Below are 23,915 nucleotides of genomic sequence, written 5' to 3' on the forward strand. Positions count from 1 at the left end.
TGGACTCCCTTTTCCTGCCTGGCTGGGTGGCCTAGCGGCCCCTCCATAATTCCTCCCCAGGCCCCAATAACATCCCTGTTCGTGTCAAGCGGCAGAGGACAGGCAACAGCAGCAGCAGTCTGAGCGCCTATCTTGATGTGAGCCTACCTTGCAGCACAGCTTGGTCCTGAAAAGGGTGGCAGTGGTGCTTATCGTCCTCTGCACTCCCTGGCTTGGGCAAAAATCCTCCTGGGAGCAGGGGAGGGGTTTTGTGGTCCTCAGTCTTCCTCTCCTCTGTGTCCCTCCTCAGTACCTGCTTGCCAAGTGCTCCTGCCTGAGAGAACAGGGTCCGGCACAGACATGCATCCTTTGCCTGCAGCATTTTTGAGGCTTTTAAACCTCGCTGGCCACACTTAGCTCTGCTCCTCCACGTGGCCGAAAGTGCCTGCAGAGGCTGGCACCCTTCTCCCTGTCTGGCTATCTCCTGCCATCAATCGACTCACCAGGGAACCCTCCAGGTTAGGAACCCAGCAAGTGTTTTCAGGAATTGCGTCTGCCAAAAGGGTCTGGCTGGATCCCCATCCTCCCTCCCATTCTTCTGAGGGAGTGGGCTTTTCTTTCCCTCTTAATGTTCCTTTTTTTTTTTTTGAGACGGAGTTTCGCTCGTTACCCAGGCTGGAGTGCAATGGCGTGTACTCGGCTCACCGCAACCTCCGCCTCCTGGGTTCAAGCAATTCTCCTGTCTCAGCCTCCCGAGTAGCTGGGACTACAGGCACGCGCCACCATGCCCAGCTAATGTTTGTATTTTTAGTAGAGATGGGGTTTCACCTTGTTGACCAGGATGGTCTTGATCTCTTGACCTCGTGATCCACCCGCCTCGGCCTCCCAAAGTGTTGGGATTATAGGCGTGAGCCACCACGCCCGTCCTCTCTCTCTCTCTCTTTTTTTTTTTTTGACTCTGTCTTTCTAGTTTTGCTTAGATGATCAAGGCCAGGCACAGTTGCTCACACCTGTAATCCCAGCACTTGGGAAGGCCAAGGCAGGTGGGTTGCTTGAAGTCACAAGTTGGAGACCAGCCTGGGCAACATGGTGAAACCCTGTCTCTACAAAAAACACAAAAATTAGCTGGGCGTGGTGGCATGTGCCTATAGTCCCAGCTACTCAAGAGGCCGAGGTGGGAGGATATCTTGAGCCTGGGAGGGCAAAGCTGCAGTGAGCTGAAATTGCACCACTACACTTCAGCCTGGGTGACAGAAGACCCTGTCTCAAAAAAAAAAAAAAAAAAAAAAAAGTGTCACAGCCTTCTGGGTTGGCCACACAGGCTCCACTCCTTTCCTGCTCCGTTGACATCAGAAGCCGGAGGTGAGACCCTCCCTTCAACAGGAGAGAAATGCAGCCGCAGTCCTCACTCCCTGCATGCCCCATCACCAGGCCCCGGCATCCCATGGACACGCAGTGCCCATGAGGATGGCACCGACATCCCAAAGTGCCAGTGCTGCCGCCTGGCTGTCTGCTTCCAGACTGGCTCAGGGACAGAATCTTCACGTACCAGAGCCCAGGGCAGTGGCAAACACTGTGCTCTGGGCCTGGAGTGGCACCTGGTACATGGTCTTTCTATAACGGGGCAGGAGGGCATGGGGAAATCACAGGACACCCTGATGGTGGTTAAAGTTGAAGACAGAGGAGCAGGAGGATTCTGCCAAGGTCCATGCGAGAGGAAGGCTTAGGGGGCAGCAGAGAGAGGAGTCGAAGTGTTACCTAACTTACCAAGACACACAGCTGGTCAGAGGCAGATCCAGCACACACCTCAGACGAAGGCCACATTGCTGCTCAGACAGCAAAGCCTGCACCATAGCATCCAAAAGCAGTCCTGTGTCCTGGCTCAGCGCAAGGTCACCCGATTCCAACTAGGACACTGGGTGGCAAATGCAGCCAGGCCTACACTTTTCTGCACTCCCTGAGGCCCTCCATGTGGCTGGGCAGTGAGGATGAGATGCCTAGAGTCAGCAAAATGGGCTGACGGAGCTGTGCCACCCAGAGCAGAAGGTTCATCTGCCACAAAGAGCTGGCGCTTATGGAAAGTGACTACTATAGCAGAAGTATTTTTACTATATATATATATATATTTTGAGACACAGTCTTACTCTGTTGCCCAGGCTGGAGTGCAGTGGCACGATCTCAGCTCACTGCAACCTCTATCTCCCGGGTTCAAGCAATTCTTCTGCCTCAGCCTTCTGAACAGCTGGGACTACAGATGTATGCCATCATGCCTGGCTAATTTTTGTATTTCTAGTAGAGCCAGGGTTTCACCGTATTGGCCAGGCTGGTCTCAAACTCCTGACCTTGTGATCTGCCCGCCTCAGCCTCCCAAAGTGCTGGGCTTACAGGCGTGAGCCACCGTGCCTGGCCTGCAGCTTGTTTACACCAGTGCAGATACAGAACAGACATCCTCCGGGTCCTGCACACTGGGCACCTGTGAGGTCGACTGCTCCCAGGAAAGTTCCCAACAGCCAAACTACAGGATTTCTATCAAGTTGGGGCATTACTGCCAAACTGCACTCCAGCCAGCAGCTGTGAGGCCTCCTCTTCCTCCTGAGCTGAATACTTAAAATCATTTGCCTGCTGGACAATTCACATTTCAACTTTGAAGTGTTCAGCCCTGGCACCGGCTCTCCTTGATTTCAAAACACAAGGCTCATCCTCAGAAAGTAGAGCCAGCCTATACCCAGACATGACACCTCATTCTCTGCAGCGGTGGACTAAGGGCTCCTAACCATGAGGTGAAGGTTGATCTGCTTTAGACAGATGCTCTGTTTGAAGTGGAATCATAAACATTGGGGCCCATCTGGAGGCCAAGTGGCCTTGGGCAAGTCAGCCCCTGCCTGGGCCGCAGTTCCTTCCTCTGACATCTCTGGCCTAGATTCAGCGTGAAGGTCACATGACTGTGGCAGGCTGTGTGTCCAGATGCCTCAGGTGCTCAGCTCTGGGCCCGCAGATGAGGCCACGGGACACCCTGGAAGGCAGTGCACACCCAAGGGCTCACCCTAGATCCACAGCCCGGGCCAGCAGGAAAGCAGCGGGTGGGCACAGCGGAGAGCCCACGTGCAGCGCTAGCAACACTAAGGACGGACCAACGTGGACGGTCTACACCGGCTGCAGTGAGTACGAGCTCTCAGGCCAGGTGGAAATGGATCGAGAAATCGGGGCTCTGCCGGTTAGGCCACAGGCACCCCAGAGCAGATCTATTCACTGGGACAGCAACACACGTTCATCAGATTGGACGTGTTCGGGTCCCCTGCAGTACACCGCAGTGCCAGAGCACACACAGCCGCATTCCTACAGTGGTGCCAGCGCGGGATGCCTGCCAGGACCAGCCTAGTTCACCCGTGGACACGGGTCAGGCACAGCATCCCTACCTCACCAGCGTGCTGCCTTGCACCGCATCTAAGTGCCTTGACCTGACCACTCATACCCTTCCAGTTATAATGAAGGAAATCTCTTCAATTTTCTCCTGTGCAGAAGGAAAAGCACACAGCCCCCGTGGCTATAACCTACCAGGCAAGGTTTCATGGGGACCCCTGGCACCTCAGCCTGGCCTCCCACACAACCTGCAGGGGCCAGCTGTGGCACCCTGTCCAACAGTTACTGTGGGAGGTGATTTCTTCATCGTAGCTGGACGAGGGCGACCCTCTGCCAACTCCTGGTGTTCTAGGCCTGGTGAGCATCTTCCTGAAGGGGAGAGAGGACTCTCCAGACTCCACACCAGGTGGCAGCTCAGGAAGCACAGGGCGAGGCTACCTGGCATGGCCATGGTGAGGACTGCAGTGCACCACAAGATGCAGCCCTGCCGGGGCGGTAGGCGGCTCACTCAACCATCCACTCAGACAGGCTGCAACTGTTTATTCCGGAATCAGAGGATGGAAACCCAACTGTATTATACAGGTTGAAAGCGAAGCAAATACACAACTGAACACAGTATATTCAGGTACCCACCACGACAGGTGCACAGGCACAGCACGCACAGTGAGATGAAGGCAGCCTCGTGTGCAGAGGCTTTGCTGCACGGGGGGTCGGGGAGGCCATCGCTCGAGTCAACCTCAACCCAGTGCTTCAGGACGCCTCCAGCCACGTCGACATCTTTCTTTTCCTGGGAGGAGTCCTAGGACGCAGCTGCACAGTTCTGTGAATTTTCAGGTGTCTGCCAGCTCTTTCACTGTTCGTAGTTAAACTGCTTTCTCCTTTTTAAAAAAATTTTTTTTGCCTGGCACAGTGGCTCATGCCTGTAATCCCAGCACTTTGGGAGGCTGAGGTGAGCGGATCACCTGAGGTCAGGAGTTCGAGACCAGCCTGGCCAACATGGCGAAACTCCATCTCTACTAAAAATACAAAAATTAGCCGAGTGTGGTGGCGTGTGCCCGTAATCCCAGCTGTTTCAGTGGGTGAGACAGGAGAATAGCTTGGACCCAGGAGGCAGAGGCTGCAGTGAGCTGAGATGGCGCCACTGTGCTCCAGCCTGGGCGACAGAGTGAGACTCTGTCTCAAAAAAAAAAAAAAAAATTTGTAGAGATAAAGTGTTACCATGTTGCTCAGGATGACCTCAAACTCCTGGACTCAAGCAATCCTCCTGCCTCGGCCTCCCAATGTGCTGGGTATACAGGCACCAGCCACTGTGCCCGGCCTCTCCTTTATTTTTAAGGCAAGCTCATGCCTGCAGTGCAGTGCCAGGATGGAGGGGGCTCCATCACCGCGAACACAGGGCTTCATGGCAAATGGATGGGCCAGGGCCGTGTGTGAGAAATCTGTCTGAAGAGAAGGGTGACAGGGAAGTGTTCTGTAGGCTGGACCACCTGAGTAGCCTCACCCACCTAGGGTTGGATGGAGCCTTTACCCTGACTCCCACCCCACGATGGTGCTGACAGGAAGCTGGGGCTCCCTCGCACCCACCCAGCTTATGCGGGCAACCTTCTCGATTCTCCACTCTGCTGTCTGCCACCCTAGTCAGGCCTTCCCCTGCCTTGATGCAAGTCCAAGTGCAAGACTGAATATACAAGTTTGAGCTGGGGCCTGAGTTGCCAGGGCCCCCAGCGCCCCCAGCGCTCTGGGTGTGGTCCAGGAGGGTGGCGACTGGCTGTGAAGAATGGGGCCTACTGTGGTCAGAACCCAGAGCTTTTCTCAAGAAAAACTGGAAATCCAGATTTGTATGAGTCTCCTGATTCCAAAAGGCTGACAGTTATTTATCTTCTGGCAAAAGCATTTTCAAGGAAAACATGAGTGTGTAAAAGCAAGAGCCAAACTGGGCAGGGATCTGGGACTGCGGACTGCCTGCCCTGACAACCCCAGGGACACAGGATTCCACAGGCACAGCTGCCCACACTACGCTCACTCCCATGTCAAATCACCCCCGAGGCATGTGCGTTAGGACCTCCGGGGGTCTTAGGTCTTCACAGGACACTTTCTGGTATTTTTTTTAAAACCTAAAAGTAGTCTGTCTCCATTCTCACTCTTTGGGATTTTTTCACAATCTTAGGATAAAGGGATATACTGGGGAAGTGCTCCTCTCATGTTAAAATGTTCCAATCCGCCAGGCACAGCGGCTCACGCCTGTAATCCCAGCACTTTGGGAGGCTGAGGCAGGTGCATCAGGAGGTCAGGAGTTCTAGACAATCCTGGTCAACATAGTGAAGCCCCGTCTCTACTAAAAACACAAAAATTAGCCAGGTGTGGCGGTGTGTACCTGTAATCCCAGCTACTTGGGAGGCTGAGGCAGGAGAATCGCCTGAACCTGGGAGGTGGAGGTTGCAGTGAGCCGACATTGTACCACTGCACTCCAGCCTGGGTGACAGAGTGAGACTTCATCTCAAAAAAAAAAAAAACAAACCAAAACCAAAAAACAACCATGTTCCAATCCCACACCTACTATGAAGATAGCACCACATGAAACCGCCTGGGGGGGCCTCCACTAAACGGTGTAGCAGGGAACTCTGAGAAACCGAAGTAACCCATCGAGCGGTTTACTGAAGTGTCTTTAATGACTCCACTCAGGGCAGCCCCTCCCTCAGAGCAGCCCCAGCCCCGAGAGCAGCTGGAAGGCCTTGGCCTGACTTCACCACTTGATGTCCAGGCTGTGTGCACCCCGCTCCTGGCTCTGGTATGTGGTGTGCAGCACCTCCCGGGCCTTGGGGGAGTTGATCCCCTCCAGCCACTCCTGGTACAGCTCCTGCACGTGTGCACTGGACTCTGGGCGCCGCACAGGGATGTCAGCATAAATACCTTCCATCTGCCGAAGCAGGGCCTTATCTGCATGTCCTTCTGGGGTCTGGGCTTGGCCTCTGCCATTTAAGCACCCTGAAAGATAAACACAGGTAAGTTTATCTTGGACTCAAGTGATCTTTCTACTTTGGCCTCTTGAGCAGCTCGGACTACAGACACATACCCTCTTGTCTGGCTAATTTTTAAATTTTTTTGTAGAGATTGGAGGTTGCGGGGGTCTCTCTATGTTGCCCAGGCTGATCTTGAACTCCTGGCTTCAAGCAGCAATCCTCCTGTTTCAAGCTGGGACTACTAGTGTGAGCCACTGCACCCAGGCGGGATAGTCTTAAGGAAGCATTTGCCTCGGAGGGAAGACAGTTTGGGAGCAGGAGAGGAATGAAGGGGACATGGAACATTGCATGGCCTAAGGCTGGGGCTGGGCCAAGGTCTTCCCCAAGGCCATCAGGGACATGGTCCCAGACTCACAGCCCCCTGTGCTTCTTATTCTCACTCATTTACATCATCCATAAAATGGTTTTACCTAAAGCCTAGGTTGCCAACCTTTTAGAACGAGGCTTTGTGTGCAAATCCTGATTTTCACAAAAGCAGGAGCACAGGAATTGTGAACAAGCAGTTAAACCACTCCAGCTTGCACCACTGTGTGTTAGTGTGCTGGGCCCTGGCTGGGGCTGCACCTGAGGCAGGCGAGCTATGAGCCCAGCTGTGAGCCCACATACCCAGCACTGGCCTGAGTAAAAATGGGTCTGCTATCTATTAATGCCACTTACTCTCCACCATGTGAGATGCTATCACTCTTAGTAGCCTAAGAGTTCACTTAAAACAATCTGGAGCAAATCTCCTGGTTAAACCTCACTCCTCATGGGTTCCAGGGCGGCACCCTAGTTAGTCTCCAACCCCTCCTTTCCCGGGGGCTGGCCCAGCCCCACCTGCTTGCACGCAGATGCCCTCCCAGAGGCCCTGCTCCTCAGCCCAGCCGTGGGACTGACTCCTCCGTGCCCCTAGAATGCTCAGTGAGTCCTCCAAGGGCACGTGCTCCCCCAGAGCCAGCGCTCGCCTCTCTGCCCTCACCCTCCTCTTCTCAGTGCTGGCTGGGGCCTCCTCTCTTCTAGATCCTTTGTGTTGAAGGACACCAGGGCAGGGTCTCCAACTGTACCCTTGTCTGTGACCTGCCCAGGGGCCCCTCCCATCCTGTGGCTTCACACCTTGTCCCACTCATCTGCCATCAGTGGAGCCGCTCCTCCAGCTGACCTGCACCCAGCATTTCCCCTCGAGCCCCTTGTGGTGCCCCCCCGACTCACAATGGCACAGAGGTCCTCAGTTCCCCACCAGGGACGTAGATGGACCACCATGGGTCAGGGGCAGGAGCTCCCGTCTTCCCTGACACACCATCAACAAGTCCTTCCCGGGGACCCCCACCCCCGTCCTGGCCTCCTCTCATCCTCTCCCCCTGCCCCAGGTGGGCATCCTTCTCGCTTGCCAGGACAGTCGCAGCCCACAGTGGCCCACCCTCCTGCCACACAGCAGGGGAGCCCCCCAGGCCCAGGCTGGGTCACACCCCTTCCTGTTTCCACGTCTCACTGGTCTCTCCCATCACTCAGGACAGAGCTGGCAGGAGGCAAGGGTGTTTCTTCCAGGCAGGGCAACCCTGACCCCTGCGGTTTGTTCTCCAAGCCTGCCGCCACAGGCTGACTCTCACCTGGTGCCACGTGGGGCCTCGTGAGGGCACGTCCCCAAGACAATGCCCACCCGCTACATGGGTTGAGGGAAAGTGAAACCAATGGAGCCTAGAATGTCCCAGCACAAGCCCCATAGGAGCATCCGCACCCTACAGAGCTCTTGGGGCTGAGAGGCTCTGGGTGGCCAAGAGCGCCGTCTCTTTGGTGGCTGCAGGGCCAGAGTCAGGTGCTGCTCTTGGCGCCTCACCTCCGGCACAGGCAAGGACCTCCACAAAGTGGTATGGGAACTTGCCCTTCTTCAGCTTCAGGATCATGTTCTGGATGTTTCGAAAGCCACAGGCCGCAGCAAAGCGTAACACCACCTCCCCGTTCTTCTCAAGGGTGACCTCTTGGAAGTCTTTGTTTCTACAAAATGAACACAGAGAATTTTGATCCATCAAATCCTTTATCTGTCACTTAGTGAACAATTTCTAATGTAAGTCTGGAAAGTCAGCAAAATAAAAGGTCTGAATAAACACAAAAAAGGCCTTTTAACTGGTATAAACTCCACAGATAAAACTGCCATGCACACATCCATGCACGCACACCACGCACACGCGCTGACCACGGCCACAGACAGGCTGCGGACGCTGCCCCACACCTGAGGGCTCGGTAGGTGACCTCCTCCACATCCTCGTTGAACAGCTCCTTGGCCGCATGTCTGAAGATGTGTGCCAGGTGCCCGTCCGAGCTGGCTCCGTCATGGCGCGTCACCTTGTCCTCCTTCAAGTCTCCAAACCTCACCAGGCAGAGAAAAGACAAGTCCTTCATGAAAGCCGATAGACAGTCCCTGCAAGAGCGAAACCAGACTTCCAAAGGGCATCACAATCCAAGGGCGCCACCGAAGAAGCGAAATCCTCTACAGATGTTTAAACTTTGGGGCAAGTCCCATTTCTGCCATCTTGAGGGGTCTCGGGAGGGCCTGCCTGATGCTCAGGGAAGGCAGAGGACTCTCGGTCATGGGCCCCTGCACAGGCCCCTGCAGGTGCTCCAGATGCTTAGTCTTTTTTTCTTTTCTTTGAGACAGGGTCTTGTTCTGTCTCCCAGGTTGGAGTGCAGTGGCACGATCATAGCTCACTGCAGCCTCGACCTCCTCAACTCAAGCGATCCTCCTACCTCAGCCTCCCAAAGTGCCGGGATTATAGGCATGAGCCACCATGCCTGGCCCCACAGATGCTAAAATTCTGTAAACTGCAATCCCACCTTCCTCCAAAAAGGTACGAATGCAGCACCTGGGATGCAGAGTGTCGGGAGGACACACGCCTCTGCTTTTGTGGTTCTCTCTGCCCATGCCTCGGGTGCAGCAGGAGCCCCAGGCCTCGCTGGGTATCAAGGTCACCGCCCCCAGAAGAACCCAGCCTGCCACTCTTGGTGCGAAGGGGCCTGAGGGAGCTACCCCCTGCCCCACAGGCCACATGGAACGTGAGGCAGAAGGCACTCAGGAAGGAGGGGGCTGGTGCACACATTAACGGCCCTGGCCCAGGGAGGACAAAGCTGTCTGTGCTTCTCCTCCTTCCTCGAGGGTTCAGGGTGGTAATTACACCACAGAAGCCCACCAAGCCTCCCAACTTCCTGGCAGCCCTGGTGAACTGCATCTCAGTGATTCACATGGCCTCGTCATAAAGCAGGGCAGCCCTGGGCCTGGCAGGGATCACGGGAGGCCCTGCCCCACAGAGGACCCTCCTCAGAACCTACTTACAGAGTGTCGATGGCGGCATCTTTCACTGAGAGGTCACCTTGCTCCATTATCTGAGCAATTTCACCTATAGAGACACGAAGCAGAGACACTGAGAAGACACAGGTGGCCACAGGAACTTTTCTTCCCCTGCAGGGAATGTGACGTTAGTGACTTTGGATGCCCTCCCTCCTGTGAAATATCCATCCCAGAGAGCAGGAGCCCATCTTTAGGGCAAAGTGAGGCCAATAAAATGAAAAGTTAATACAATGTGAGCAGAGTTCAATTCTAATTCCTCTTTCTGCCCTTGAACTGTTGGATTTCTGTAAACAATCTCTCCATGATTCTCCCATGCGGAAAACTTTTTTTGGTCCACTTTGCATGAAACAAACAGAAAACTTTTGTGTATAACAAGCTCACAGACACAGGATGACAAAACATACACTCGTTCCTTTTGTTTTTTTTTTTTTTTTTTTTGGGGACAGACTCACTCCACAGCCCAGGCTGGAGTGCACTGGCACCATCTTGGCTCACTGTAACCTCTGCCCTCAAGTGATTCTCCTGCCTCAGCCTCCCAAGTACCTGGGATTATAGGTACACACCACCATGCCAGGTTAATTTTTGTATTTTTAGTAGAGACGGGATTTTACCATGTTGGCCAGGCTGGTCTCGAACTTCTGGTCCTTCAGGTGATCTGCCCACCTCGGTCTCACAAAGTGCTGGGATTACAGGCGTGAGCCACCGTGCCCAGCCCTTTTTTTCTTTTTTTGAAGAGACGAGGTGTCTCCAGTCCGGCCAATATGGTGAAACCCCCTTTCTACTAAAAATACAAAAATTAGCCAGGTGTGGTGGCGCATGCCTGTAATCCCAGCTACTCGGGAAGCCGAGGCAAGGAGAATCACTTGAACCTGGGAGGCAGAGGTTACGGTGAGCTGAGATCGAGCCACTGCACTCCAGCCTGGGCGACAGAGTGAGATCCGTCTCAAAAAAAAGAGACGAGGTCTCACTATCTCACTATGTTCCCCAGGGTGGTCTCAAACTCCGGGGTTCAAGTGATCCTCCAGCCACAGCCCCCTCAGTAGCTGCAATTAGAGACCTGAGCTGCTGCAGGTGGGCACGTTTTTATGATGTTATGCTTATTCTGCAGTGAGATCAACTGAAAGTGAGAACCACTTTCTGTATTTCCTTTTACATGAGGATGCCTGAAAAAATTCTTAATAGAAAAACTGAGTCTCTAAAACCATGGCTGTGGCATCACATCAGATGCTGTGAGATGGCTGGAAATGCAGGTAAGAAAACAGCATAGGCTGGGCACGGAGGCTCATGTCTGTTATCCCAGCACTCTGGGAGGCCGAGGCAGGTGGATCATGAGGTCAAGAGATCGAGACCATCCTGGCCAACATGGTGAAACCCTGTCTCTACTAAAATTACAAAAATTAGCTGGGCATGGTGGCTTGTGACTGTAATCCCAGCTACTCGGGAGGCTGAGGCAGAGAATCGCTTGAACCCAGGAAGCAGAGGTTGCGGTGAGCCGAGATCGCGCCATTGCACTCCAGCCTGGGTGACATGAACAAAACTCTGTCTCAAAACAAAACAAAACAAACTAAAAACAGCATAATTTACTATAAATCTGCACTCAGAAACAAGATGGCTGGACAAGGTTCTTCTGACAGCCCACCACGTTTTTATTTTGTCAACATAAGCAGACAGCTGCTGGCACCTTCCTCTTTGAGTGAAGGATGGCAGTGCTGAGGGCCCTTCTGCCTCTCATCCTTCAACACGCCTGCCACGTCACTCCACAGGGAGCCTGTGCCTGTGGGGTGGGGACCTTTCCAGGTGTCTATGTGCTAGAACGTCAAGTTGCGGCCTGTGAGGGGTATTGGTGCCCTTAAAGGTTGTCCCTGAGAGCTGAGAGCTGACCTCTCTGCCTAACTTACCAGTGCTTTAAATACCTGCAGGGACCTGTTTTCAGAGACCAATTAAAACAGATCCACCAGAATTTTAACATCTTAAGCTTCCCCCACCAACTGATGTCAACATTCTTCTGAATGGGTTCTACACAATTCCAGGGAATGACTTCTACCCACAACACGCACAGAACTCACTGCAGACTCTCCATGTCTGAAAAGCAAGGCCGATGCAGTGCTAAAGGCAACGTCACTGGAGCAAACGCGCCTTTTTCATTTTACTCTGAGAAAAACGTCACTCGTGTTGTAAGAGCAGACCTGGTTTGTGAGAAGGAGACCTATTATGGCGGTAGACAACTTTCCTACCGAGAGATAAGTACCTTATGTGGACTGTAATGTAGTTAGGGCCATCACACTGCCCAAGTGGTTCTCCCAGAGACCTGATTTATCTTGAGGAAGATGCACAGAGAAGACAGGAGGCTAGATCAAACATTACCCTTCTCTTCACCTTCATGCAATTAAGCCCCTGGGACCCTCAGCTGTCAGTAACTTCAGACAACTGATCACAGTGGCAGGAACTGAGATGACTCTGGGACGCAGATCTGCCTGGCTCTGGTGTGCACTAGCCAGTCGGGGATGCCCCCAGTGCCCAGGTGCGCCGCCCCCCGCTTCTCACCTGATGTTAACACGCAGTCAGTGCCCCGGGAGCCATGCAAAGCAGGGAGAGCGCCTTCCTGAAGAGCCTCCAGCTTCTTGTCATAGCAAGGGGCCACGATGACGTGGAAGATCTTCTCTGGAGACAGGTTCTGTGGGAGAGCGGCACCATGTTCAGGGCTGGTGGAGAGGTGACAACGGCAGCTTGTGTTTGGTGCCAGGGCAAGAGGGATGGGAGACCCCCGCTTGCTGCTGCCCTCCCTGACACTGCATGCAGCACTTCCTTTTTCGTTTGTTTGAGACAGAGTCTTAACTCTGTTGCCCAGTGGTGGGATCTCGGCTCACTGCAACCTCCATCTCCTGGGTTCAAGCGATTCTCCTGCCTCAGCCTCCCGTGTGGCTGGGACTACAGGTGCATGCTGCCATGCCCAGCAAATTTTTTGTACTTTAGTAGAGATGGGGTTTCACTGTGCTGCCAGGCTGGTCTCGAACTTCTGAGCTCAGGCAATCTGGCCGCCTTGGCCTCCCAAAATGCTAGGATTACAGGCGTGAGCCACCGTGCCTGGCTGCATGCGGCACTTTCTTGGGGCTGGGGCAGTTGTGAGTGTGAGGCCAGGCTGTACAGACAAAGTTACCGCAGCCACATCTGGCTCCCATCCCCTCTTCAACTCTGCTGAGCACCAGCACTCCATCCGTGTCTGTCTGCTGCCTCCCTTGGGACTGAGTGTGGCCCACCCAAACCATCTGCAAAGCCCTGAAGCCAGTGGAGAACCAGGATGGCTGAGCCCATTTCCTCCTGAGCCTGCGCACATGGGGACAAAACACCCAGAGGAGGCCCAGCGTGGAGCCGCTCCCGGGAGCCTGGGTGTGTATGTGCGCTGGCTGCTTCACCCGCAGACTTTCCAGCCCACCCAAGCTACCCCTCTCCTAGGGCCTTGCCACACAGAGCAGGTGCCTATGGCTGGGCTCTAACTGGTAGCAAAGCCAGGAGCTGGCAGTTGCCAAGTGACCCCATCGTGAGGTCTGGGTCGAAAGGCCCCATTCAGGGCAGGGGCAGAGCAAAAGAGAAAACCTGCCCCTGGTTGCAGCCCTGCCTGGCGGTCAGGTGAGGTGCTGCTGGAGGCTGGGTCTCTGCAGCTGCCCCTCACAGCAACTACAGGAGAACCCACAGCTCTGGGCTCTAGTCACGGGAGACGGCAGGCTGGTGGCACGTAGAAGACCTAGAAATGCATGGGTCCCTTCAGGCGGGGGCAGGACAAGGGACAGGCATAAAGTCCCACAGCTCATTTTTCAGTCCTGCCTAAACTGAACACATATACTCTGACATCATGTTTATAATTTGCCAAATTGTGACTTTATGGGTAGATAGAAAACACTGCCTATCACTAAAATAACAAGGCTGCCAACTGTGGGTGCCTTTTTAGGCTGACTTCAAATGTCTCAAAGATCCCGACGCTGCCCTCTACTCTGGTTACCACAGTGCCTGACCATGGCTGTTCCCTCGGAGCAGGGGTGTAAAGTCTGACTGAGAAGAGAAGTGTGGGGCGTGCCAGCTGCTGGAGAATAAACCATGGGATGAGGGTCCCTTAGAGGGTGGCCTTGGAGACATCAGGGAGTTTTGGAGAACCTGGGGGCCGCAGAGGGCTGTGGGAAGGGAGAAGACGATGGACCGAGGCAGGGGACACCCAGGAGCCCCAGGCCAGGACTCAGTCCATCACGTGGAACACAGCATCACGGGCACCACAGAATCTCACGGAAGCGGCTAACAAGTCATGTGCTGCCCGCGGTCCGAGGGAAGCGGCTAACAAGTCACGTGCTGCCCGTGGTCTGAGGGAAAGGCCAGGGCAGAGGCCAGGTTTGGCTCCCTAAATGACAGCGGCCCTTGGTCTCCAGACACAGGCCACTCCAGGCCTCCTTAGGCGAGGTGTCTGAAAAGCAGGCAGCAGCATCTCTGGGCGAGGCCCAGGGCCTCATTCTCAGCAGGATGGGCAGCATTTCTACTCCACCCAAATGGGCCCAGGAGAACCACCAGATGCCACAGAAAAGATTAAGAAAGAAAGAGAGTGTAAGAAGGAAGGGAGGAACAGAGATGGGCGTTGTGAGAAACAGCACTGCGGACATTTCCTGAAGCCACAGCTTCCCTTGTGCTCACCAGGGGGGCTGTGACCACCCTGGACGGGTAGGGAAACCTCCCCTTCCTGGGCCTCTGTGCCATGACCCTCCCTCACTTGCCCTTCCTGCCCTCCAGACAGAGGTCAGCTTACCTGCTGTCTGGCGAAATAATCCTTCACCAAAGAGCCCATGACCTGCTGGGGGGACTTGGCAGTGCAGAGGTGGGCAGTGATGGGGCGACCCAGCACCCGCTCCGCGTATCGGACCCAGCCTGGGGAAAGAAGGGATCCGTGCTCAGCTCCTTCCTGCTTCCTCTGGTCTTCCTGTAACGCACCAGGAACGCTCAGCTCCTGAGTCCCTGTCGCCCCAAGGTAAAACCAGGACGCCTCTTCCTCAGGCTTTATCAGGAGCTTGTCCTGGACCCACAACCTGTCTTCATGGGACAGGTTGTGGGTGATGGGAACCTGCAGGACTGGAGGCTACTGGGAAGTGGGACTGTCCCTGCAAGGCAGACAGGATAGAGGCAAGAGTCAGAGTAACAGGTCCTCCAAAAAGGTGAAGGGAAACAAGCCCTGAAGGGCAGCAGGAACAGCGGCCCAGGCTGCATCATGAGAAATCCCCTGGCCAGCCGCGGAGTCCCTGCAGCCAGGACACGTGGTCACCGCTCAGGGAAGAGCAGCCACACACTCGCCCAACTTCACTCACCGACTAGAAATTCACAGTCCAACAACTGCATACTTCTGAAAGTATAAGAAATCTATACTCCACACGTCATAATAAACAGCGACATCTGTAGGGTCACTACATGCCTGCACAATCTGAGCACTTCCCTGAGGGCCCAACTGCTCCGGTGGCTTCCAGGGTGAACGCAAGCCACCACTGCAGCCGACCACACAGCAGCAATTCCACTACAGGAGCCCTGACTGCTCCTTTCCTGCTGGGGCACAGCCCAGTCGGAGCGCATCAGACCATCACAGAACCTGCTGACCTGGCAACTGATTCTAGGCCCTGACCCCATCGACGCTGGCACACCTGTGCACATGAGAGCCACGCTACCTGCCCTCAAACGGGGGTTGGGTAGACACCTGGGTAGACTCCACTCCTGGAGGGGAAGGTCTCCCAGAGGGTGACAGGCAGCTCATGCCCCACAGTCAGACATGATAATCCTATTCAACAATGAAAGTCTCACCTATAAACATGTCCTGCTCAGGAAACACCCACAGAGACACAGAAGCAGACACTAAGAGAAATGCCCCAGGCTAGGCGTGTTGGCTCATCCCTGTCATCCCAATACTTTGGGAGGCAGGCGGATTACTTGAGGGCAGGAATTCAAGACCAGTCTGGGCAACATGGTGAGACTCTGTCTCTACCAAAATTAAAAAATCAGCCAGGCGTGGTGGTGCACACCTGTAGTCCCAGCTACTTGGGAGGCTGAGGCAGGAGGATGGCATTGAGCCCAGGAGTTCAAGGCTGCAGTGGGTTATGATTGCATCACTGCTCTCCACCTTGGATGACAGAGCAAGACTGTACCTTTTTTATTTTTGGAGAGAGTGTCTTGCTCTGTTGCCCAGGCTGGAGTGCAGTGACATATCTTGGCTCACTGCAACCTCTGCCTCCCGGGTTCAAGCGATTCTCCTGTCTCAGCCTCCTGAGTAGCTGGGACTACAGATATGCGCCACCACATCTGGCTAATTTTTGTATTTTTAGTAGAAACAGGGTTTTGCCATGTTGGCCAGGCTGGTCTCGAACTCCTGACATCAGCTGATCCTCTCTCCTTGGCCTCCCAAAGTGCTGAGATTACAGGAATGAGCCACCGTGCCCGGCCAGTTTTTAAATTTTTTTTTTTTTTTTTTTTTTTTTTTTGAGACGGAGTTTCGCTCTCGTTACCCAGGCTGGAGGGCAATGGCGCGATCTCGGCTCACTGCAACCTCCACCTCCTGGGTTCAGGCAATTCTCCTGCCTCAGCCTCCTGAGTAGCTGGGATTACAGGCACGCGCCACCATGCCCAGCTAATTTTTTTGTATTAGTAGAGACGGGGTTTCACAATGTTGACCAGGATGGTCTCGATCTCTTGACCTCGTGATCCACCCGCCTCGGCCTCCCAAAGTGCTGGGATTACAGGCTTGAGCCACCGCGCCCGGCCTTTTAAATTTTTTATAATTTAGAAACCACAGCTCCAAGGGCATGGGCCTTAGTTCTGCATAGTTTTACATGGCCTCTTCCTTGGTTAGGGGCAAAACTAAGCAAGTGTGGTTGGTGTTGTGAAGCCATGTTGTGTGTAGCATCATGTGATGGGTCCCAAAAGGAGAGCAATCCAGCAAGGGGGGACGCAGAGGCAGGCTCTGCACACAAACACCAGGTACTCCCAGGTCATGCGGGGCCCAGGCAGCCTCCCAAACCCTCAGGTGCGGAAATTAGCCCTTTGCACCTGGAAAAACACCCAAAATGCCAGAAGAGCTGAATGTAATACTCACAACCTAGCAAAAGGCTGTATCTGGAGTCAAATGATTTATACTTAAATCTTTGATAGAAAAATCTGTGAATCACTTACACTTCAGTTATAAGGCAAACCATATACCTGAAAGATGTCACTAACATCCCCATCCCCATCTGGAGCTGCGATCACAGCAGGCTATGGGTTGCTGGCAAAAGACACAGATCAGATAACGAGCCACCCAATGCAGCCCACTGAACAGATGGTACATTTCCTCTATTTTATAAATGGCTAGAGAGTTAACTCCAAACTTGAAGTAACCACGATGTCAATGTTCTATCTCATTAACTCGTAATCCTAATGACTAAACGTTGACATGTGAAACACCAGAAAAATTTGAACCATAGTGGGGGGAGCATAAATTGAGAACTGAAGTGTGAACCAAACCCTGAAAATTATACAGCCTATGACTAGCTTAGATAGAGCTGTCCTATGTTCCCAAGGCTTCATGTGTTTAGAATAATTTTTAATTAATGTTGTTTGCCAAGATAGCCATTCCTTTCCTTATTCCCTTATGCTTCTTCAAAAATTTCTTAACCCAAACTCTCTATTTTTCCGGAATTGAAAAGCATGTGATGAATCTTTTCTATAACTCAGGCATCCTAAAACTAGTTAGAGTGGTTTAAACAGTGCTCCCTGAGAGTATCTGAATATCAATGTAAAGAATTTTCTTATTCTGTATATTTTTTTAAGCTGGCAAAGGATATATGAATGTCTGCTGTGCTATTCTCTAATTATTTGTACATCTGAGACATGTCATACTTTCAAGAGAAAATAGATTTTCTTTTTTTTTTTTTTTGAGACGGAGTTTCGCTCTTGTTACCCAGGCTGGAGTGCAATGGTGCGATCTCGGCTCACCGCAACCTCTGTCTTGTGGGTTCAAGCAATTCTCCTGCCTCAGCCTCCTGAGTAGCTGGGACTACAGGCGTGTGCCACCATGCCCAGCTAATTTTTGAGAAAATAGATTTTCTTAAGAGACAGTACCTCAGTCTTTCGCCCAGGCTAGAATACAATGGAGAATCACAGTTCACTGCAGCCTTGAACTCCTTGGCTCAAACAATTCACTCACCTTAGCTTAGGATTTGTAGTAGCTAGGATTATAGGTACATGCCACCATCCCTGGCTTTTTGTTTTTTGCAGACACAGGTCTCACTATGTTGACAAGGCTGGTCACCCACTCCTAGGTTCAAGCAATCCTGCCACGTCAAACTCCTAAATTGTTGGGATTACATCTGTGAACCACCATGGCTGGCCTATTTTTCTTTTCCTTTTAAAAGATTTTTATTTTAAAAATTAGAGGACGGGTGCGGTTTGTAATCCCAGGACTTTGGGAGGCCAAGGTGGGCAGATTTGCAATGAGCCAAGATCACACCACTGCACGCTAGTCTGGGCAACAGAGTGAGAGTCTGTCTCCAGAAAAAAACAAACCATAGCAACAGGGTTTCACCACGTTGCCCAGGCTGGTCTCAAACTCCTGGGCTCAAGAGATCTGCCTGGGCTGGGCATGGTGGTTCAAGCATGTAATCCCAGCACTTTGGGAGGCCGAGGTGGGCGGATCATCCGAGGTCAGGAGTTTAAGACCAGCCGGGCCAACATGGTGAAGCCCCGTCTCCGCTAAAAATATAAAACTGAGCTGGGTGCGGTGGCGCGTGCCTGTAATTCCAACTACTTGGGAGGCTCAGACAAGAGAATCTCTTGAACCCTGGAGGTGGAGGTTGCGGTGAGCCGAGACTGTGCCACTCCAGCTTGGGCAACAAGAGCAAAACTCTGTCCCTAAATAAATAAATCAATACTAAAAATAAATAAACAGGCTGGGCACAATGGCTCAGTCTGTAATCCCAGCACTTTGGGAGGCTGAAGTGGGCAGATCACGAGGTCAAGAGATCAAGACCATCTTGGCCAACATGGTGAAACCTCATCTCTACTAAAACTACAAAAACTAGCTGGGCATGGTAGCCTGTAATCCCAGCTACTTGGGAGGCTGAGGCAGAACTGCTTGAACCTGGGAGGCGGATGTTGCAGTGAGCCGAGATCACGCCACTGCACTCCAGCCTGAGCAACAAAAGCAAAACTCTGTCTCAAAAAAAAAAAAAGTAATTAACTGGCCTTTCCAGTGTGGCATCTCTGATGAAAAAATAAGTGAACTGGCTGTCCCAAAACATCAAATACCTTCTAGGAATCAGGCCAACCTCTTCCCTCCTGGTCTACAAGGCTGGGTGGGATGGGTGTGTCTGCTTCCAACCTCATCCAGTGACTGCAGAGTCTTGTGAAACAGCACCTCAGGCCAACAGAATGGGATCCAGGGACTCACCAGGACAGGCAGAGGTCAGCATGGGCAGGGTGCGCTCCTCCTCACTGTGCTGGCGATAGCGACGCACGAATTCTTTCTGACTCTCCAGGATACTAAAATCCGCGGCTATTGTGGTATCAAATACATAGTGCACCCCTGCAGGAGAAAGAACATATTCAGCTTAAATCACGTACCGTCAGATCTACTTTTAGCCTTCCTCGTTTTTGTTGTTCTTGTTTGAGACAGAGTCTTGCTCTGTCACCCAGGCTGCAGTGGAGTGGCACAACCTCAGCTCACTGCAGCCTCTGCCTCCCTGGTTCAAGTAATCCTACACCTCAGCCTCCCTGGTAATCGGGATTACAGGTGCCTGCCATCATGCCCGGCCAATTTTTGTATTTTTTAGTAGAGATGGGGTTTCACCACGTTGGCCAGGCTGATCTTCAACTCCGGGCCTCAAGTGATCCACCCAGCTTGACCTCCCGGAGTGCTGGAATTTAGGTGTGAGCCACTGTGTCCGCCCAGTACTTCCTCATTCTTCCTTTCTCATGTTTAAGAGACAAAGCACAGACTCTACAGGCATCTCTCCCAAGATAATAAAACCAGTCTTGGTTCTTTTCTATTCCAAATGGCGTAAGTTCAAGACTGTGTGCCTTACTTTTTATTTTGCAAACAATGAGTGCGTATCGTTTTTCACAATTAAATATGTATGTTCTCTCCTGTGTTCCTTCTCTTTCTACATCTGTACCTCACGGTACTCCATATATAGATTAGTGGAACATTGTAACGTACCCACAGCATTCCCTTCTAATTCACAGGCAAATTAAATTTCAGTCTGTGATGGTTCTTGGTATGTTTAAAAGTAGAATGTTCAGTAAAATGATTGACCATACCTTTATAATGGTTTTAATTTTTACACTTTTTTTTTTTTTTTTTTTTTTTTGAGACAGAGTCTTGCTCTGTCACCCAGGCTGGAGTGCAATGACGTAATCTCGGCTCACTGCAACCTCTGCTTCCGAGGTTCGAGCGATTCTTGTGTCTCAGCCTCCAGAGTAGCTGGGATGGCAGATGTGTACCACCATGCCCAACTAATTTTTGTACTTTACTTAGTAGAGACAAGGTTTCACCATGCTGGCCAGGCTGGTCTTGAACTCCTGACCTCAGATGATCTGCCCACCTCAGCCTCCCAAAATGCTGGGATTACAGGCATGAGCCACTGCAATTGGTCTATACTGATTTTTTTTTTTTTTTTTTTTTGAGACAGAGTTTCACTCCTGTTGCCCAGGCTGGAGTGCAATGGCATGATCTCGGCTCACTGCAACCTCCACCTCCTGGTTTCAAGCGATTATCCTGCCTCAGCCTCCCAAGTAGCTGGGATTGCAGGTGTACGTGACCCTGCCCGGCTAATTATGTATTTTTTTTCTCAGCAGAGCCGAGGTTTCACGATGTTGGTCAGGCTGGTCTCAAACTTCTGACCTCAAGTGACCCACCTACCTCGGCCTCCCATTGCAGGAATAAGCCACCACCACACCCAGCCATAATTTTTAAGTAGCTATCTTTTTCATGATATCAGTAAATAAGTCTAAAACAAAAAATACTTTCAATAATTATAATAAATGACTGTAAATTCTACAGCTGGTATAAATCATAAAAGTAGCCAAGTTATCTTTTTTATTCTTTTCGGGGTTTTTTTGTTTCTTTTCGATTTTTTCAATGTAATTTAATTTACTTTTCTTTCTTTTTTGAGATGGAGTCTTGCTCTGTCGCCCAGGCTGGAGTGCAGTGGCGTGATCTCAGCTCACTGCAACCTCTGCCTCCCAGGATCAAGTGATTCTCGTTCCTTAGCCTCCTGAGTAGCTGGGATTACAGGTGCCTGCCACCACACCCAGCTAATTTCTGTATTTTTAGTAGAGATGGGGTTTTGCCACACTGGGCCAGGCTAGTCTGAAAACTCCTGACCTCAGGTGATCCGCCCACCTCAGCTTCCCAAGGTGCTGGGATTACAGGTGTGAGCCCTGGCCTGATTTTTCAATTTTAAATTTGTTTCTCCCCTTCCCCAGGTAACAAAGCTGAGAGAAAAAGCAACTAGTTATAAGAAATATTATAAATTTTGAGGCCGGGCACAGTGGCTCACTCCTGTAATCCCAACACTTTGGAAGGCTGAGGTGGGCGGATCACTTGAGGTCAAGAGTTTGAGACCAGCCAGGCCAACATGGTGAAACCCCATCTCTACTAAAAATACAAAAATTAGCTGGCCGTGGTGACGTCCACCTGTAATCTCAGCTACTCAGGAGGCTGAGGCAGGAGAATCGCTTGAACCTGGGAAGCAGAGGTTGGAATGAGCCGAGATCGTGTCACTGCACTCCAGCCTGGGCAACAGAGTAGGAATCCAACTCAAAAGAAAAAAAAGAAAAAAAAATTGTAAATTTTAAAATATTACCTTAAGAAATCAACTTTACTGTGGATACATTTTATTGGTATATAATATTGCATTACATAATTTTAACAATCTATCCCCAAATAAAGGCTTTCACCATGAGAATATATAGCAAGTGACAACTCTGATCTTTAGAAAAACTAACATAACCTGGGCTTTATGATCACAAGCATGAAGGAGCGACCTAACGCGTGTGCACCCGTCGCTGTAGCCGGGTTTCGGCTAGTTTGCTCCTGGCCTCAAGCAATCTTCTGCCCTTGGCCTTCCAAAGTGCTGGGATTACAGGCATAAGCCACCACACCTGACGGGTATTTACAATTTTTAAAAGCAGCTGTAGAATAATAAAAACTCTTATTTGGCAACTCACTCAAGTTTTCCTTTTCTGAACTTGCACACTGACCCTCCTGCTGTGAGGATGCTCAAGGCTATAAGAGCCCCACTAAAGAGCAAATGGAGGGAAGAAATTCCAGTTTGACCAAAGCAGAAGACACAGAAGCGTGATCCATCAACATTTCAGGCAGTATTATTCCAGTGTTTATGCCTGAGTTCTTTGATTGTATTCTTAAATTTCTACCTTTCATTCCTCAAGGAAAGAACACGAGCCCATTCTCTTTCCGCTCTGCTCTTCAGAGAGCTTCTTGGGAAACCAGACATTAATTATTTCAGAAGTGATTGTTTATCAAATACACTCCCTCTCGGGGTAAGGGGTGACTTGGAGGTTGCTGGGGCAGTGTGGGATCTCCCAGTGTCCCTGTTCGCACTGTCAGAAAGTGGTCACTTTTGGCTCCCACAGGGGTCAGCTCCCACTGTGTAACAAAACACCCGTCTGCACAGCAAAGGAGAAAAGTGACACTCACCTACCACTGATCAGAGGCTGGGTTTGACACACGAGACAAGGTCTTTTTACCTTCCAAGAGACTCTTGTGGAAGCTGCTTATCTACCCTGCGCCCTTCAAAACTGAACTTTAGAGATTAAAAAGGGCGCTTATTAACTCAAGTTATAAACTCCCAATTTACGAAAAGATGACTCACCAAGACTTTTGAGGAAACCACAGAGTCTTCTGGATGCCTCAGTTACACTGAGGTTGAATTTAGCAGCAAAATAAGGCAAAGACTGAGGACACACAGACACTACCAGCACTTTGTGCTTTGAGGTATCACATTTCTAGAAGAAGAAACAGAGAATGTCAGGTATCTGCTGATTATGCAAGGGGTAAAAGTTACGCATCTTAATGAGAAATTCAGAACAATGTAATAGATGGTCTATGCAAAGACTATTAAACTAGACAAACATTGGCAAACATTAAGGGAAAAGGAGGAAAAAAATCAGGACTATGGTGAGGTTTGGGCTTCTGGTAAATAATTTTTTTAAATTCAGAATTTAGAAAATGAAACACGAGCTGGATATGGTGGTGCATGCCTACAGTTCCAGCAACACAGGAGGCTGAGGCAGGAGGATTGCTTGAGGCCAGGAGTTCGAGACTGCAGAGCACTATAACCACAGTGGGGAATAGTTACTGCACTCCAGCCTGGGTGACAGAGTGATACTCTGTCTTAAAAGAGATAACTACAGATCTAGGAGACTTTGTCAATTTTTTTCTTTTGAGACAGAGTCCTGTTCCGTCACCCAGGCTGGAGTTCAGTGGTGCAATCTCGGCTCACTGCAACCTCCACCTCCCCAGTTCAAGTGTTTTTCCTGCCTCAGCCTCCCAAGTAGCCGGGATTACAGGCACATGCCACCATGCCTAGGTAATTTTTTGTATTTTGAGTAGAGACGGAGTTTCATTGTGTTTGCCAGGATGGTCTCAATCTCCTGACCTCGTCATTTGCCCATCTCGGCCTCTGGGATTCCAGGCATGAGCCACCGCTCCTGGCCGAGACTCTGTCAATTTTAAGAACAATGTTAGGCTAGACGAGGTGGCTCATGCCTGTAATCCCAGAACTTTGGGAGGCCAAGGTGGGTGGATCATTTGAGGTCAGGAATGAGAGACCAGCCTGGCCAACATGGTGAAACCCCATCTCTACTAAAAATATAAAAATCAGCTAGGTGTGCTGGCACATGCCTGTAATCCCAACTAGAAAGGCTGAGGCAAAAGAATCACTTGAACCTGTAAGGTGGAGGTTGCAGTGAGCCGAGATTGGGCCCCTGCACTCCAGCCTGGGCAACAGAGTGAGACTCTGTCTCAAAAAAAAAAAAAAAAGAAAAAAGAAAAAAGAAAAAAACTCATCAGGCCCAAGACATTTTGTGAGTAAGCCTCATACAAACTGTTCTAAAAAAAACAAAAATACTGCATAGGGCTGGGTGTCAGTGGCTCACACCTCTAATCCCAGCACTTTGGGAGGCCAAGACAGGCAGATCACCCGAGGTCAGGAGATTGAGCCCAG

At 51.4% G+C, this 23,915-nt stretch overlaps 1 protein-coding gene across 3 annotated transcripts in view; it reads right to left on the minus strand.

Moving 5' to 3' along the window:
* Nucleotides 1-3,864: 3,864 nt before the first annotated feature.
* NARF (nuclear prelamin A recognition factor) overlaps nt 3,865-23,915 on the minus strand; it is a 34,234-nt gene continuing 14,183 nt past the window's right edge. Inside the window, exons 4-11 of one of the 3 annotated variants that reach the window (XM_012452653.2) lie at nt 22,563-22,695; nt 19,118-19,252; nt 14,465-14,583; nt 12,223-12,352; nt 9,664-9,727; nt 8,566-8,703; nt 8,173-8,330; nt 3,865-6,324 (exon numbers count right to left, since the gene is read on the minus strand). In XM_012452653.2, the coding sequence (XP_012308076.2) occupies nt 6,083-6,324; nt 8,173-8,330; nt 8,566-8,703; nt 9,664-9,727; nt 12,223-12,352; nt 14,465-14,583; nt 19,118-19,252; nt 22,563-22,695 (1,119 nt within the window). In that variant the 3' untranslated portion in view covers nt 3,865-6,082. Of the gene's footprint in view, nt 6,325-8,172; nt 8,331-8,565; nt 8,755-9,663; nt 9,728-12,222; nt 12,353-14,464; nt 14,584-19,117; nt 19,253-22,562; nt 22,696-23,915 lie in introns of all 3 variants that reach the window. The other 2 variants (XM_012452652.2, XM_012452651.2) reach the window with 2 other exon arrangements.

Source organism: Aotus nancymaae, unplaced genomic scaffold (assembly GCF_030222135.1).
Source record: "Aotus nancymaae isolate 86718 unplaced genomic scaffold, 86718_ANA_hifiasm-v0.15.2.pri h1tg000089l, whole genome shotgun sequence".
Lineage (NCBI taxonomy): Eukaryota > Metazoa > Chordata > Mammalia > Primates > Aotidae > Aotus > Aotus nancymaae.